Source organism: Dama dama, chromosome 25 (assembly GCF_033118175.1).
Source record: "Dama dama isolate Ldn47 chromosome 25, ASM3311817v1, whole genome shotgun sequence".
Classification (NCBI taxonomy): domain Eukaryota; kingdom Metazoa; phylum Chordata; class Mammalia; order Artiodactyla; family Cervidae; genus Dama; species Dama dama.
This window is the reverse complement of record NC_083705.1, coordinates 16,983,202-16,999,873: the sequence shown is the minus strand read 5'-3', so window position 1 is coordinate 16,999,873 and position 16,672 is coordinate 16,983,202. Positions and strand designations below refer to the sequence as shown.

At 34.9% G+C, this 16,672-nt stretch overlaps 1 protein-coding gene across 1 annotated transcript in view; it reads left to right on the top strand.

Annotated features, from left to right (window-relative positions):
* Positions 1-16,672, top strand: part of FCHO2 (FCH and mu domain containing endocytic adaptor 2) — a 128,624-nt gene that overhangs the window by 24,643 nt on the left and 87,309 nt on the right. Inside the window, exons 3-5 of the mRNA XM_061129563.1 lie at positions 8,803-8,877; positions 13,573-13,714; positions 13,805-13,957. Coding sequence (XP_060985546.1) covers positions 8,803-8,877; positions 13,573-13,714; positions 13,805-13,957 — 370 coding nt within the window. The remainder of the gene's footprint in view (positions 1-8,802; positions 8,878-13,572; positions 13,715-13,804; positions 13,958-16,672) is intronic.

Genomic DNA, 16,672 nt, shown 5'->3' with positions numbered 1-16,672 from the left:
AACTGGAACTAGAACTGCCATATGACCTAGCAATCCCACTTCTGGGCATACACACTGAGGAAACCAGATCTGAAAGAGACACGTGCACCCCAATGTTCATCGCAGCACTGTTTATAATAGCCAGGACATGGAAGCAACCTAGATGCCCATCAGCAGACGAATGGATAAGGAAGCTGTGGTACATATGCACAATGGAATATTACTCAGCCATTAAAAAGAATTCATTTGAATCAGTCCTAATGAGATGGATGAAACTGGAGCCCATTAGACAGAGTGAAGTAAGCCAGAAAGATAAAGACCGGTACAGCAAACTAACACATATAGATGGAATTTAGAAAGATGGTAACGATAACCCTATATGCAAAACAGAAAAAGAGACACAGATATTCAGAACAGACTTTGGGACTCTGTGGGAGAAGGCGAGGGAGGGACGTTCTGAGAGAACAGCATTGAAACAAGTATACTATCAAGGGTGAAACAGATGACCAGCCCAGGTTGGATGCATGAGACAAGTGCTCAGGGCTGGTGCACTGGGAAGACCCAGAGGGATGGGATGGGGAGGGAGGTGGGAGGGGGGATCAGGATGGGGAATACATGTAAATCCATGGCTGATTCATGTCAATGTATGGCAAAAATCACTACAATATGTAAAGTAATTAGCCTCCAACTAATAAAAATAAATGAGGGAAAAAAAAAAAAAAGAGTAGGACATGACTGAGCGACTAACGCTTTCAATTTGACTTTCATTTACCCTGGAGTAGAATTGCCAAGTGTTAAGAGTATGTGTATGTTCAACTCTAGTAGATAATGTCAAAGAATTTTCCAAGGTGGTTGTACCAACTTACAGCAGCAGCAGCCTTGTTGGAGAGTTCCAGCTGCTCCATGTCCTCAGCAGCACTTGTTTTATCTATCCTTTTATTGAGCCACACTGATAAGTAGTACTCATTGTGGTTTTAACTTGTATGTCCCTGATGAATAATGAAATTGAACATCCTTTCATATATAATTGGCATCTTTTCTTTAATGAAGTATCTGTTCATCTTTTTCCTATTTTTCTAGTTTTTCTTTCCTTTTAAAAAATACATTGAAAAAAAATCTTTATATATTCTAGATAAAAGCAATTTGTCAGTTATGTGTTGCAGATTTATGTAAACATGCTTGCATTTTATATTTTGATTTTTATGTCCAGCAGCCTGGAAATTCTTTCTTATTATGGTAATTTTATTTATCTGTAGATTCTTTGGGATTTTCTGTGTCTTCAGTCATCTTGTGAAAATGACAATTTTACCTCTCCCTTTTTAATCTGTGTGTGTTTTATTTCATTTCTTATTGCACTGGCATACACCAGCAGTGTAATGTTGAATAGAGATGGTGATGAGAGGCACCCTAGTCTTGTTTCCAGTCCCACATCACACTCTTAAATATTTATTCCAGTTCTTTTTCCTACTGTTTATGAGATTGTGGAAATTCTACATATTGTTTTGTAAGGCTTTTGTTTCCATTTTCAAGAAAAAAATGAATGGATGTTTTCTTTGTTTTTATTTCTTTTGTTAATCTTAATTACATTGAATTTTGAACTTTCCAGTCCTGATATAAGCCAAATTTAGTGGAGATGTATTAATCATTTTTATACATTAGAGCTGTTTGCTGCTATTTTATTTTGTATTTTTGCATCTATATTTATGAGTGAGATTGACCTGAAAATTTCCTTTCTCTAAATGTCCGTCTTAGATTTTGCTAATCAAGGTTTGTTGGCATCATAAAATGAGTTGGGGTATATTCCCTATTTTTGTATTTCCTGGAAAAAGTTTGTGGAAGATTATAGTCTCTTCCTTACGTGTTTTATAGAATTTGCTGGTAAAACCACCTGGTCTTGAAATTGTCTTTGTAGGAAAGTTTTAAATAATATATTTAATTTTTTAAATAGTTACAGGACTATTCAGATATTGAGTTTGGTAAGTTGTTTTTTAAGGAGTTTTCCTTTATGTAAATTTTCAAATATATTGGCAAAAAGTTTTTCTTAATATTCTTTAGTGAACTTTTAAAATTGTCTATAGGATCTGTACTGATGTCTTACTTTTTATTCCTAATACTGGTTATTTGTGTCTTCTACCTTTTTTCATGATCAATCTCATTGGATGCTTGTTGGTTTTAATAGTTTTTATGAAGAACTAGTTATTAACTTTGTTGATCTCTTTTTATATATTTATTTTCTGTTTTGTTAACTTCTATTCTTTATTTCCTTAAACTTTGTGTTCAATTTGCTGTTCTTTTGCTAAGTTTTGGGGGATGGATGCTTAACTTAATAATTTTCAACTTTTTTCTGATATTTTCATTTAATTCTATATATTTCCCTCAAGCGTTGCTTTTGTTGTACTCCATTATTTTTGAGAAATAGGATTTTCATTGTACTTTGTTTAAATATATTTTTAAAGTTTCGTTGTATTTTCTTTCTTCCCTCTGGGTTATTCAGATGTGTATTTCTTAATTTCCAAATATGTGTTCATTTTTAAAGATTTTTTTTTCTTTTTTTCAAGCTTAATTGCATTGTGGTTAGAGAACATACTCTATATGATTTCAGTGTTTTGAAATTTGTTGACACTTGATTTTATGGACCAGGATAGAGTCAATTTTAGTAAATATTTTTACCTACCTGAAAGTATTTTGCATTTGCTGGATATCAAGTTCTCTATATATTATGGTAAATTTGTGAATTCTGCTGTTCCAATTCTAATATATTCTCATTGTTTTTTGTTTTTTAATCCTGCTCATTTTATCAGTTTCTTAAAGAGCTGTTTTGAAAGTCTCGTATGTAGATTATGAATGTTCATCTATGTAGTTCTGCCGCTTTTTGCTTTGTATATTTGGGGCCATATGGATAGAAATTTAGAACTGGTACATCTTCAGGTAAATTGAACTTTTTAAAAAAATTCATTCTAAAGTGTCCTATTTTATATCTAGCAGTGTTTCTTTGTGTTGAAGTCATCTTTATTTAAAGTTTCATCTGTTTGCATTTAGTTAGTATTTGCATGATATTTATATTTTTTTTCTTACCTGTATTGTTGTGGTGTAGATGTGTTTCTCGTTTGTTTTTAAAGCTATTTTCACAATCTTTATTCTTTAATTGGATCCTTTAGTCCATTCAGTTCACTTCAGTTCAGTTGCTCAGTCATGTCCGACTCCTTGCAACCCCATGAACTGCAGCACACCAGGCCTCCCTGTCCATCACCAACTCCCGGAGTTTACCCAAACCCATGTCCATCGAGTTGATGATGCCATCCAGCCATCTCATCCTCTGTCATCCCCTTCTCCTCCTGCCCTCAATCTTCCCCAGCATCAGGGTCTTTTCCAGTGAGTCAGTTCTTCGCATCAGGTGGCCAAAGTATTGGAGTTTCAGCTTCAACATCAGTCCTACCAATGAACACCCAGGACTGATCTCCTTTAGGATGGACTGGTTGGATCTCCTTGCAGTCCAAGGGACTCTCCAGAGTCTTCTGCAACACCACAGTTCAAAAGCATCAATTCTTCTGCTCTCATTTTTCTTCATAGTCCAACTCTCACATCCATTCATGACCACTGGAAAAACCATAGCCTTGACTAGATGGACTTTTGTTGGCAAAGTAATGTCTGTGCTTTTTAATATGCTGTCTAGGTTGGTCATAACTTTCCTTCCAAGGAGTAAGTGTCTTTTAATTTCATGGCTGCAGTCACCATCTGCAGTGATCTTGGAGCCCAGAAAAATGATTATACAAAACATATGAAAAACATAACCACCTGGCTTGAACAAATAAACTAGACATTAAAAATATTTAATTATTAATTTTGTTAGCTGGGTAATATTGTCCTCTAAATCATTAGCTGTTAAGAGATACATAAGTGTCTGTGGACACTTACACATAAGTGTCTATGGACAGGTACTAATTTGATGTCAGAGAACTGTTTTAAACAAAACTGTGAAAATACTAAAAACTGTTGAAACTATATTCCAGTTCATTACTTAGTGGTTTATAATAAAAAGCTAAAGAAACACACACAAAAATGGCATATAAGTGTACATTTACACAATAAAAAGTGTTTTAAAAATAGAAAACTTTTAATTTCCAGAGTAAAAAATTAAGCACACATACTCACTAATGGAATATAAAGCATATAAGTCAGGAGATGGTAGTGTTCTCAGGTTCCTGCGTTTTCAGGAAGATGATATAAGTACCAATTATTACTAGAAATTAATACATCAAGGAAGTATGTTACAATCTCTAGGATAACCACTAAAAAACAAGGCTATTCTAAGGTGAGAGAAGAAAAACATGTAATAGAATAAAGTGTAGCAACTGAATCAAATTGAGTTCAATATTTTGATGAGAATACTTCATTGGCAATATGTATACTTCCATCAAAGACATATAATATTTTGGTTTTATTTCTTTTGTGATGTTAGTAGCCATTGATGCTCATCACCTAGATCCATTATTTTATTAAGGGTTTACTTTCATTTGTATTTTTGCTGGGTATAGTATTCTAGTTGGAAGATTTTTTTTTTGTTATTTTTTAGGAGCAGTTTTAGATTTAAAACAAAATTGATAGCCAGGCTCCTCTGTCCATGGAATTCTCCAGGGAAGAATACTAGAGTGCATTTCCATTTCCTTCTCCAGGGGATCTTCCTGACCCAGGAATCGAACCTGGGTCTCCTGCATTGCAGGCAGATTCTTTACTGACTGAGCCACCAGGGAAGCTGAAATTGAAAGGAGGTTTCGTGTGTGTCCCTGTCCCCAGACACATAGCCTTCCTGTTATCAACATTACTCATCAGAATGATACTTTTTTTTTTTAAACCAAGAATGAATCTACATTGATAACATCACAATCATCCAAAATCCATAGTTGACCTCAGGGTTCAGTCTTTGGTGTTATACATTCTCTGGGTTGGTCAATGTATGATGACATATACCCTTCATTATAATATTCTGCGGAGTATCTTCACTTCTCTAGAACCCTTTGTGTTCTGTTTTAATGTTTCCATAGTTTTGCCTCTTTGAGAATGTCATATTATAGTTGACTCTTAAATAGCACAGAGATTAGGGGTGCCAACCCTCTGTGTAGTTGAGTATTGTGTATCTTTTTAATATCTGCAATTTTGTATCCATGGATTCAAACAGTTGTGGATCATTTAGTAATCTGTGTATAAGTGGTCCCACACAATTCACACCTGTGGTGCTCAAAGGTCAACTGTAGTTGGAATCATACAGTATGTAATAATAGCATTTTTAGGTTGGCTTTTTTCACTTAGTAATATGCTGAATAATATTCCACTGTCTGGATGTGAATTATTTATTCATTTATCCTTTCTATCTGTTCTACTGAAGGACAGACATCTTGGTTGCTTTTCAGTTATGAGTAAACTTACTGTAACCATTCTTGTGCATGAACATAAGTTTTCAACTCCTCTGAGTATATAGCAGAGAACACAATTGCTAGATTGTGAGGTAAGAGGCTTGTGAAGTGGCTATATTATTTTGCATTCTCACCAGCAATGAAAGAGAATTTCTGTTGCTCCACATCCTTGCTGTTGTCAGTGTTCTAGACTGTGGCCATTCTAATACATACATAGTGGTATCTTGTTTTAATTTACGTTTCCCTGATGACATATGATGTAGAGCATCTTTTCATATGCTTATCTGTCATCTGTATATTATCTTCGGTGAGGTGTCTCTTAAGGTTTTTGGTACATTTTTAAATCAGGTTGTTTTCTTACTGTTGAGCTTTAAGAGTCAACAATATATTTGGGATAACATTTTTATTTTTTTTCTAATTCTTTTGCAAATAATTTATCCCAGTCTGTGGCTTGTCCTCTTATTTTCTTGACATCATCTTTCACAGAGCTGGTTTTTATTTTAATGAAGTCCAACTTATCAATGAATTCTTGCATAAATTGTGTCTTTAGTGATTTATCTAAAAAGACATCACCATAGCCAAGGTCATCTAAGTTTTCGCCTATGTTGTTTTCCAGGAGTTTTATGGTTATTGCATTTTACTAATTAAAAAAAAATCTTCAACGATTATTGCATTGTTTACTGTTCATATATTAGCTGTCAGTCTAATTATTGTTCCTTTGAAGGTAACATTTGATGGTGGGAAGGGTTTAGCTGCTTTTAGATTTTCTGTCTTTGACCTTCCCCAGTTTTACTGTGATGTGACTTACCTTTTTATTTTTATTTATGTGTACATATCTTTTTATTTGTCCTCTTAGGATTTGTTGGGCTAACTTGAACCTGTGGTTTGATAGCTTTTATCAGTTTTGGAAAATTTGTCAGCATCATCTCTTGTAGATAGTTCTTCTGACCCATTCTTAACTTTCTCTTACATGTCAGATATTTTTGCATTGTCCTTTTTTTAAATTTTTCTTTTCTGTTTCCCAGTCTTTTGTTTCATTCAGCTTTTCTTATTTTAAAACTAATTTTTGTTGGATTGTAGTTGATTTACAATATTGTATTAGTTTATGTTTCACTGAGCTTTAAACCAGAATAGATCGTTCTCACCTCTCTCTAGTTTACCAGTTCTCACTACAGTGTATTGGAGGTTGGAAATGGCAACCCACTCCAGTATTCTTGCCTGGAGAATCCCATGGACAGAGGAGCCTGGTGGACTTTAGTCCGTGGGGTCACAAAGAGTCAGACACGACTGAGTGACTAACACACACTATAGTGTATTAAATCTACAGTTTAACTGCATCCGTTGAGATATTAATTTTGGTAATTGTATTTTTCAGATACGGAATTTATATTTTTATGATACATAAACTAATAAAGTCTGAGCTTTATAATATTAACATTTGGAAGATTGTTAAATTTGTTTCTGCTGATTGTTCATCTTATCTTGTTTCCTTATGTGCCTGGTGGTGGTTTGAAAGTGTTTAAGACAACCATGCAGGGTCCATTATCAAGAGTTTGAAAAGATAAGAGTGTGTAGTCACTTTGAGATCTTGCCTATTTAGGTTCATCCTTAACTCCTTATGCTTACTCTTTGGGCCTCAATTTAAAGGATATGGATTTTCTCACTCTTCCCACCTGGGGCAAGTCTGAAGCTAGTTTTATATCCCTTACCCTGTGAGGCTTTGCTCCATTTCTCAGTCTTAGCTGCCCCCAGGGAAAAGCTGCCCTACATATCTGTCTCTCTCTGGGTATCCTTCTCTTGGATCTTGGCTTGCTGATTCTTAACTGGTCTTTAGTTCTCGGATGCCTTTTAGGCATACCTCCCACTTCTACTTTTCTCCTTTCTCCGAGATTTAAAAACTTCCCCCAGACCCGTCATTGCGAAGGTTTCCTGGTGTTTGGAAACTTGCTCTATTAAGACTCCCTTCCCGGGACGGATCTCCGTCCCTAGCTCTTTTGTCTCTCTTTTTATCTTTTATATTTTGTCCTACCTCTTTTTGAAGACAATGGGCTGCTTTTCTGGGCGCCTGATGACCTCAGCTAGCGATCAGAAGTTGTTTTGTGAAGTTTGCTCTGCGTTCAATTGTTCTTTAGATGAATTTGTAGGAGAGAAAGTGGTCTTCCCGTCCTACTCCTCCGCCATCTTGGCTCCTCCCTACTTTTCTCCTTTCTCATTGGAAGGTTTTTAGATCAATTTGCTGTTACTGGAAATTGAACTATTTTTCCTTCCTGTTTAACTTATTCACTGATATATTATTTCTGTATCAACTTTTAAAAAATTATCAAAGTACTACTCTTGTAATACAGTATATTAAAAAGACACATAGAAGTTTAAAGGAGCAGAAAAAAAATCACAGTGCTGTCAATGAGAGGCAGTTACTGTTAATAGTTCCTTTTTTTAAAAAGAGTTTTTGTGGGGTTGGGTTTGGGGAAGAGTTTGGAGGTAAGCTTATTTTGGATATTCTGAGTTTGAGGTGACTAAAATTCTAGGTAGAGTTATGCTTGAGGCATTTAGATACTAAACAGATGCTTTGATTCAAGAGCAGGGTGTCGATCTGAATTTGTGCATTAAAAACAATGTTAGTTGAACCTATCAAAGTAAATAAATGGAAGGCAGTGGTGGTTGTAGACTTCCTCTGTTAAGGGTGGCACAGATTGAGAGAGGATAGGGTAATTATGGGAGAGGTAAGATAGAACTTAACTTTTGTAGAGTTGGAAAGGCCAAGACAGCATCACATTTTTCATTTGTAAGTTGTGTGCCTGTGGGAACATTTTTTTCTATTCTATATTTAATGGCTTTGGCTCTGATTTTTTTATCATAAAATTCTGTATGCTGAATAATAGTATGTAAAACACAATAGTATAATGTGAAGTATTTATTTGTTAGTGTTTTAGCTCTAATCACAGACTAGATTAAGAACTTGAAGTTCAGGATCCCAGACTTGCTAATAGTCTTGTGCAGATGACTGTCATCAATCTCATATTCTAAGTGTGTGTAATCATGAAATCACAGTGTTAATAATAAACACAAAAGATTTTCATACTGAATCAGTTTGTATGTATAGAGAGAATATAGGCAGCAGTACTTCTGTACTTCCTGTTCACATAACCATTGGTACTAATAAAAAAGAGTGACTTTATACTGAAGTTTCTTGGTGACATACATTATTTTAGTATTATACCAGACAAGTTCTTTAGATAGATGTGCACAAAGGGCATTTAAAGAAAGATCGGAAATTCATGACCACATACATACTTATTTTTAACATATACTTTGTATTATCTGTTTATTTCTGCAGTTGTAATTATTTTGTATTTTCTGTGTTTGGTCATTAAGCAAGAGCTCTTTAAAATATGGATGTTTGATTTAACAGAGCTACAATAGAAGAGGCGTACTCCAGGTCAATGACAAAGCTAGCAAAATCTGCAAGCAATTATTCACAACATGGGTGAGTTAACGTCTTTGAACTGCTCTTTCAGTGTTGATTTAGCCAAAGTTTTTGAGAATAATAGGTTTCCATTAAAGATGTAATAGTTCATAAATATAAAATATATAATTATTTGTTTAAAATATGCCTATATAAATATATTCTTGACTTAATAGAAAATACAGCTGAATTTGCTGTATCAGTTAATGCAAAGTAAATGAAATTTACTTTTTCCACTTTATTAAACTACATAGTCTTTCAGTAGTATAATTTTGGGATTATAAATGTTATGTGTTATGCACATTATTCTGGTTTTCTGTAAGTTCATTTACATTCTGTTGAACAGTGGTCTTTAAAAACTCACTTAATATAAATTTTATTGAAATGATTAAATGCATTAGAAATGTCAGGATTTTATAGACTACCTTTAAATTTTCCTTTTAAAAATATGTGCTCAGGAAGTGTTTTCTTTGAAAAATGAATATTATTAATAAGAATATATTTTAAATGAGGTATACTTATAGCCATAACAACTCTGGAAAGAGTAATTGTGTAATTTGAATAATAACAAGTCTGGAAGGAATACTGAGAAATCATGAGGAATCATGAGAAACGCTGGGCTGAAGGAATCTGGTTTCCTTGTCTAAAATTTGGGGAGATACTATATTTTAACTAAGATGTTAAGATAGTCTTATATTTACTTAGTATAAACATTTTTACAGTGATACTCAGTAAAAGATTCCTGTTCATCTGGGATTCTGATGAATCTATGATTCCCCTGAAATTTTATATAAGATTTTGTGTAGGTGTTAATCCATATTTCTGATGAAGGGTTGTATACCAGTTGTCACTGAACCGTGAACTTCCAGATGTTCAAACTGGTTTTAGAAAAGGCAGAGGAACCAGAGAACAAATTGCCAACATCTGCTGGATCATAGAAAAACCAAGAGAATTCCAGAAAAACATCTATTTCTGCTTTATTGACTATGCCAGAGCCTTTGACTGTGTGGGTCACAATAAACTGGAAAATTCTGAAAGAGATGGGAATACCAGACCACCTGACCTGCCTCTTGAGAAACCTGTGTGCAGGTCAAGAATTGGACCTGGGACAACAGACTGGTAGGAAAAGGAGTACGTCAAGGCTGTATGTTGTCACCCTGCTTATTTAACTTACATGCAGAGTACATCATGAGAAACGTTGGGCTGGATGAAGCACAAGCTGGAATCAAGATTTCTGGGAGAAATATCAATAACCTCAGATATGCAGATGACACCACCCTTATGGCAGAAAGTGAAGAAGAACTAAAGAACCTCTTGATGAAAATGAAAGAGGAGAGTGAAAAAGTTGGCTTAAAGCTCAACATTCAGAAAACTAAGATCATGGCATCTGGTCCCATCACTTCATGGAAAATAGATGGGGAAACAGTGGCTGACTTTATTTTTTGGGCTCCAAAATTACTGCAGATGGTGATTGCAGCCATGAAATTAAAAGACACTTACTCCTTGGAAGGAAAGTTATGACCAACCTAGACAGCATATTAAGAAGCAATGACATTGCTTTGTCAGCAAAGGTCCGAAACAAGGCTGTAGTTTTTCATCGGTCCTGTATGGATGTGAGAGTTGGACTATAAAGAAAGCTGAGCACTGAAGAATTGATGCCTTTGACCTGTGGTGTTGGAGAAGACTCTGGAGAGTCCCTTGGACTGCAAGGAGATCCAACTAGTCCATCCTAAAGGAAATCAGTCCTGGGTGTTCATTGGAGGGACTGATGTTGAAGCTGAAACTCCAATACTTTGGCCACCTGATGTGAAGAGCTGACTCATTTGAAAAGACCCTGATGCTGGGAAAGATTGAAGGTGGAAGGAGAAGGGGATGACAGAGGATGAGATGGTTGGATGGCATCACCGACCCAATGGACATGGGTTTGAGTGGTCTCCAGGAGTTGGTGATGGACAGGGAGGCCTGGCATGCTGTGGTTCATGGAGTTGCAAAGAGTCAGACACGAATGAGCGGCTGAAATGAACTGATACCAGTTATCAGATTCACATATGGTTCTTATGATCTAAAAAGCTGGTTAAGAATGACTATTCTATGAAAGTATTCTCTAGTGTGGTTGAACGAGTTTAAACAGAAGTCTTCCTAGTTTGTAGCCCACATAAAGGGGAGTAGGGCTGTTAGTTCATCCTCAGGGTGGTGACCCTGTCAATTATATAAGTGTTAACAGCCACAGCCAAGAGGATCTTCTGCAGTTTTGTTTTCACCTGGAGGAGAGTGGAGACTGGTAGTTGATGGCTATGTTTGTTTTTTCCTCCCAGTTGTCTTGCAATTATTGGTTCTTCCCATGCCACTTCATTCTTCCTTCTTTTTCCATCTCTCTCCTCATTTTTTTCGCAGCCTCCTCTTTTTAACTCCACCATGTAGACATTGCCTCTTCTAAAGATAATTTCTTCTTTATTGACCGGAGTAGAGGGGCCAGAAAATAACTGGAATAATAGAAACTAGCTTTAACCAATTGGCCTTTTTTTTTTTACATATATATAACATTGTTTTCTTTCATACACTCACTCTTTTAGGTTTCCTGAATGATTGATATTTTAGAAATAATATTTTAAAACAATTTTTATTGGAGTATAGTTGATTTACAGTGTTGTGTTAGTTTCAGTTGTACATCAGAGTGAATCAGTTATCCATATATATATACACACACACACTCAGTCTTTTTAAAATTTCTTTTCCCATGGAGGCCATTACAGAGTGTTGAGTAGAGTTCCCTGTGATATACAGCAGGTTACTGTTATACTTTATATATGGTGGTGTGTATGTGTCAGTCCCTGCCTCGCAGTTTATCCCTCCTCCCCCTTTCCGTGGTCGCCATGAGTTTGTTTTCCATATCTGCGACTCTACTACTGTTTTGAAATAAGTTCATTTGTGCCATTCCTTTTTTTTATATTCCACATATGAGTAATATTGTATGATATTTGTCTTAGTTCACTTTGCATGAGGCCATAGTTTTAATCTAGGAAATTCTACCTTATTTTTAGTTACCAGATGGGAGGCAGAAAAAAGCATGTGTTTCCTAATAAAGTTATTGACAGCATTTCTGTCTTTGAAATGTATGCCTTTCATGAATAATAGATGATATTTCATTTTTTCTGTTAGTGTTGTTACTTAAGATTATAAAGATTTTTAAATATTACTGAAATTGAATTTTATCTTTCTGAATTTAGTTGCATTTAAACATATTTTGGATTCATTAGTTTCATTTCTTAGTGCTTATTGTATGTTATTGTGTATTACCTGGCCAGGAAAAAGTTGTGTGTATCAACCTTTATGAAACGGAACGGTTGTAATTCCTTAAAGAAATCGTATGCTGAACCTCCTTTCAGTGTAAATAATCCTCGGTTAAAGTAAAGGGACACTCTCATCTGTTCTGTGAAATCTAGACCATCAGGTAGCAGGTTTACTTGAAGTGATATACATGTGTTTTGGTGCTGTTGTGAGTGGATACTTTTCAGGTGTCCTTTTTTCTCTTGAAATTTTCCATCTAAAACTTGCCAGTTTTAGTGCTGATTAGATTCTAAAGTGGGAGGTAAGATCTAATCAGAACAGTCCTATTTAAGTATTTATCTTCTTTAAACATTATTGTTACTGCTTAAAATGATTGTGTTAGTTAGCTTTCTTGCTGGCTAAGAAACAACTGGTAAAGAGTACATATTAGGATGAGTAATTTCTTTCTCTAGCTTCTTGCCTTAGTGATTCATTGCTACTCTTTGTTTTTGTTTTATCAGAGAGCAAGGCAAGTGCTGTTGAAAATATCTGACGAAGTACCTGAGGAAAGCATAGGAGAAAATTATTCTTCTGTCATTCTCTACTGACTAAATTAGTTTAAACTGACCTTTGGCATACTAAGTATTATCCAAGGTATTACAGTGTAGTAATTCTTGGAAGTACTCGAACCTGCTAAAAATATTAAATTCTCAATGTTGAGAAAAAATGATAGAAAAATGTCATATGTCCTGTACCAAGTGTAGTAGAAAGGGGACTGTCTAGTGTTTGTTGAAGTACATGGGTAAAATCTGAAACAGAGTTTCAGAGAACAGTTTTAAAATAATTCTTAAATAAAGTTTAATGATGAAGACATTTAAAAAATCATGTGCAGATTTAACTTTTGCACGTTTCAATTCAGAAGAGTTTTTATTTTTTTATTTTATTTGGCCGCACTGCATGGCTTATGGGATCTTAGTTCCTTGACCAGGAGTTCAACCTGTGCCCTCCGCATTGAAAGTGTGGAGTCCTAACCATTGGATTGCCAGGGAATTTCCAGGGGCTTTTATTTTCAGTGAAGTTTTTTAAATGGAGCACTAAAGGATCTAAAATTGAGATTTGATAATAGATTAGTTTTAAACAGACAGTAATTAGAAAGGCTTCTGATAAAAATCTAAATAACCAAATCAACTCAGAAAATGATATGTTATAATTAAGAGAGGGTCATGGCCAGACCTGTGATATGAATTAAGTCATTTCTGTGTATCTGAGGTATAAAAATATTTTAAATAATTAACCAAGGCCTAAAAAAATCAAGATCAGGCTTTCAGTCATTTCATCTGTGATTTAATTTAATCTCATCTTCTGCCTGTTAGTTTCAGTGGTTCTATTTTGGAGGTTTAAACTTTTTTTTCCTTTTAGTAAATTATTCCCATGTTTTCTTCACTTTAGAACATTTGCACCAGTATGGGATGTATTCAAAACATCTACAGAGAAATTAGCAAATTGTCACTTGGATCTTGTTAGAAAATTACAAGAATTAATAAAGGAAGTTCAGAAGTATGGAGAAGAACAAGTAAAATCGCATAAAAAGGTATCAGTTTTGTTAATCATTGAATTGGTTAGGCAAATATTGAATACTTTGTAGTTCTGTCATTTTGATGAATCGTTTCATACCTAACAGACTAAAGAAGAAGTTGCAGGAACTCTGGAAGCTGTTCAAGCCATTCAGAGCATAACTCAGGCCCTCCAGAAATCCAAGGAAAATTACAACGCCAAGTGTGTAGAACAGGAACGTTTGAAAAAGGAAGGAGCTACACAGAGAGAAATAGAAAAGGTAATTGTAATAAAAATAATGCCTCTGTGTTTCCAAAGCGTTTTCAAATACAAGACTGCATTTAATCTTTAAACACTCAAGAATGATCTCATGTTAAAGATGAAAGTCACTGTGCCTGAGTGTTAATGATTTTCCTAAGTGAAACAGAAGTAGGTTTGCAAAATATATTGTGTATGGTAAGTAGTTTAGCAAATACATGAAAAGGGATGATTACTTTATATCAGTGACACATTTGTAGGATATTTGTATAAGATAATTGATGAGATAGTCCTTGGTATAAGATTTAGTAATAAGGTAAAAAAAATTTTAAAGCAAGACTTTGGTATATTTAGCAAGGCAATAGATACTTGAGGGTAAGCTATAAATATATGTTGTGGATGATTTATTGCTGACTTTGAGCCCATGTATCTAGCATTGTGGTAAACCACAATGCTTTCCCTCACTCTCATCTTCATTGAAAGTAGATTTTTTTTTTCCCCTTTCAAAACAGTTTAACCATCCAGTTGTTTGATGTGGTATATTATCATTTAGGAATCAGTCATAGGGAGTGATAATTTTGAAAATTTTGTAGAATACTTGAAATATCCAGTAAAAAAAAAAGTAACTATCTTGCAATTATAATAATTATAAAATTGTATATACATGGGCAAAAACTGGAAATCTGGAAAAATCAAAACAGACAATGGAATTAGGGGCATTATGTTTCCTTTAGTGTAGTGCAATAAATAAAAATTGGAAGGGGATAAAAAATGAGGCACAGCAAATTCATGATTTCAAACACTCTTCATTTCAGATACAGCAGTTAAGAATAAAATAGAAAAAGAGAAAGTAAAGCAAAAAACATGGTCCTAGAAGAAGAATGTTATTCTTAATGAACTAGAAATGGAATAGAAACTCAGAGGCATGTGTCAAGATTGATTATGCAGGCTTATTGGACCGAAAGTCCTAAGTTAGGCAGTGGAATTTAGCTCTTGTATGGTATAGGGGACTAAATATTCCCCACTTGAGGTGAAGCCACAAGGAACCCCACTCGGTGAAGCTACAAATAGCAAAAAATAAAAAAAAAAAGACTTGTGCTACTGAAGGGCTAAAGCATTATTGGAAGTTGGGGCTTGATGGACATAGTTCTGAGTGGCAATCAGACCAAGGGTTTGGCCTGATAATGAGTATTTTGATCATATCCTCAATATTCTTCCAGGGAAGTAATTAAAAGCTGCCTTTGTAAGACTGATAGTAAATTGGAACCTTGGAGGGCTGGCAGGAGATAACCTGAAACTGCTAGATGGGGATGGGTGAGCATAAATGATTAAATACAATACAATTCTAGGAGGTGATGTTTACCTTGTATTCCATAGAGTTGTCCAGGATCACTGATCACTACAACACAGTTCTAGGAGGTGATGTTTACCTTGTATTCTATAGAGTTGTCCAGGATCACTGATGGAGGGAGAAGAGAGAGGGAAAAAAAAGAAACCTCACACTTGAAATGAGCAAACAACCACACTTTTAGAGTACATCTTAAGAAATCTCATATAGCTTTCCCCTGCTGTACAACAGTGGATTCTTTCTGTGAAAACTTATATGAACCAAAATGGCATAAGCAGAGAAGCAATTGCCTTAGGACACATCTTGCTAATGAACATATGAAGGAAATTGAGTTAAAGCATAGCTGCTTACAGAAACAGTTCAGAGCTGTGGAGACCAATGCTGAGATGCTAAGTGTAGATCCTGGAAAGGAGCTTGGACCACTCTCACTGGTCTCAGGGTGTGTGCTCCCTTCATAATGGCTCCTGCAAAGCAAACGCTGAGTACTATTTTTCTTTTCACCTTTTTTTTTGTAGAAGTGAAAATCCTCTCTGAATTTTTTTCCAGTTTGTGAAGACAGGTACAAATGTAATTCATTAGTAAAAGCAAAGTGGCATAAGACAAACTTTGGAAAAGGAGGGGATATCTTTGTTCAGACAGGTGGCAACAAATTTAACAACTAGAAGAAGAATTCAGTTCAGATAAAATTTAGATTTATTAAACAGATGATCACAAACATTCATATATGTTGAGGATGTTCAGAGATGCAAATGAACATAAACTTATATTAAAAAAGTTAAGAGAGACATAATGAAACAAGAACTAGATGGGAAAACAGCTAACTAGAAAACTTGGCAATGAAATATATAGTTACTGAAATTTTTAAAAAGTATTAGAAAAGATAAACTTTAGAGTTGATACAGTGAAAGACTGAATTTGGGAACTTATCCATGACATATGCAGAGAGTAAATCCACATCGTCTGCTGTGGATTTTAGAAAAATTGGAGAGGATGATAAACAATATTTAAAGAGTTAACAGATCAGAATTTTTTCAGAATTAAAGAAATTAAAGAATTAGATCATAAATACATCCTCGGTATTAAGCAGGTTAAATAAAGATAATTCAGACTGAGACACCAGAAAAAAAAGAGAACATTAAAAGCTGCCAGGTATATCTTTTTCCTCACATCTCTGAAATTAGAATGCATCTTCAGATGGTGGTGGTATTACAGTCACCGTGGGAAGGTGGCATTTGTCTTGTAGGCTCACTGCCTCTGGGAGCTTGGCTGTTACGTACCTGCTAGCATGACTGGACAGCTGCAACACTTGTTTCAATTAACAGACCACTTTAAGACCATTGAGGAAGGAATAGTTCTGACTGTTGTTTGAAAACCTTTTGTTGAGACCTG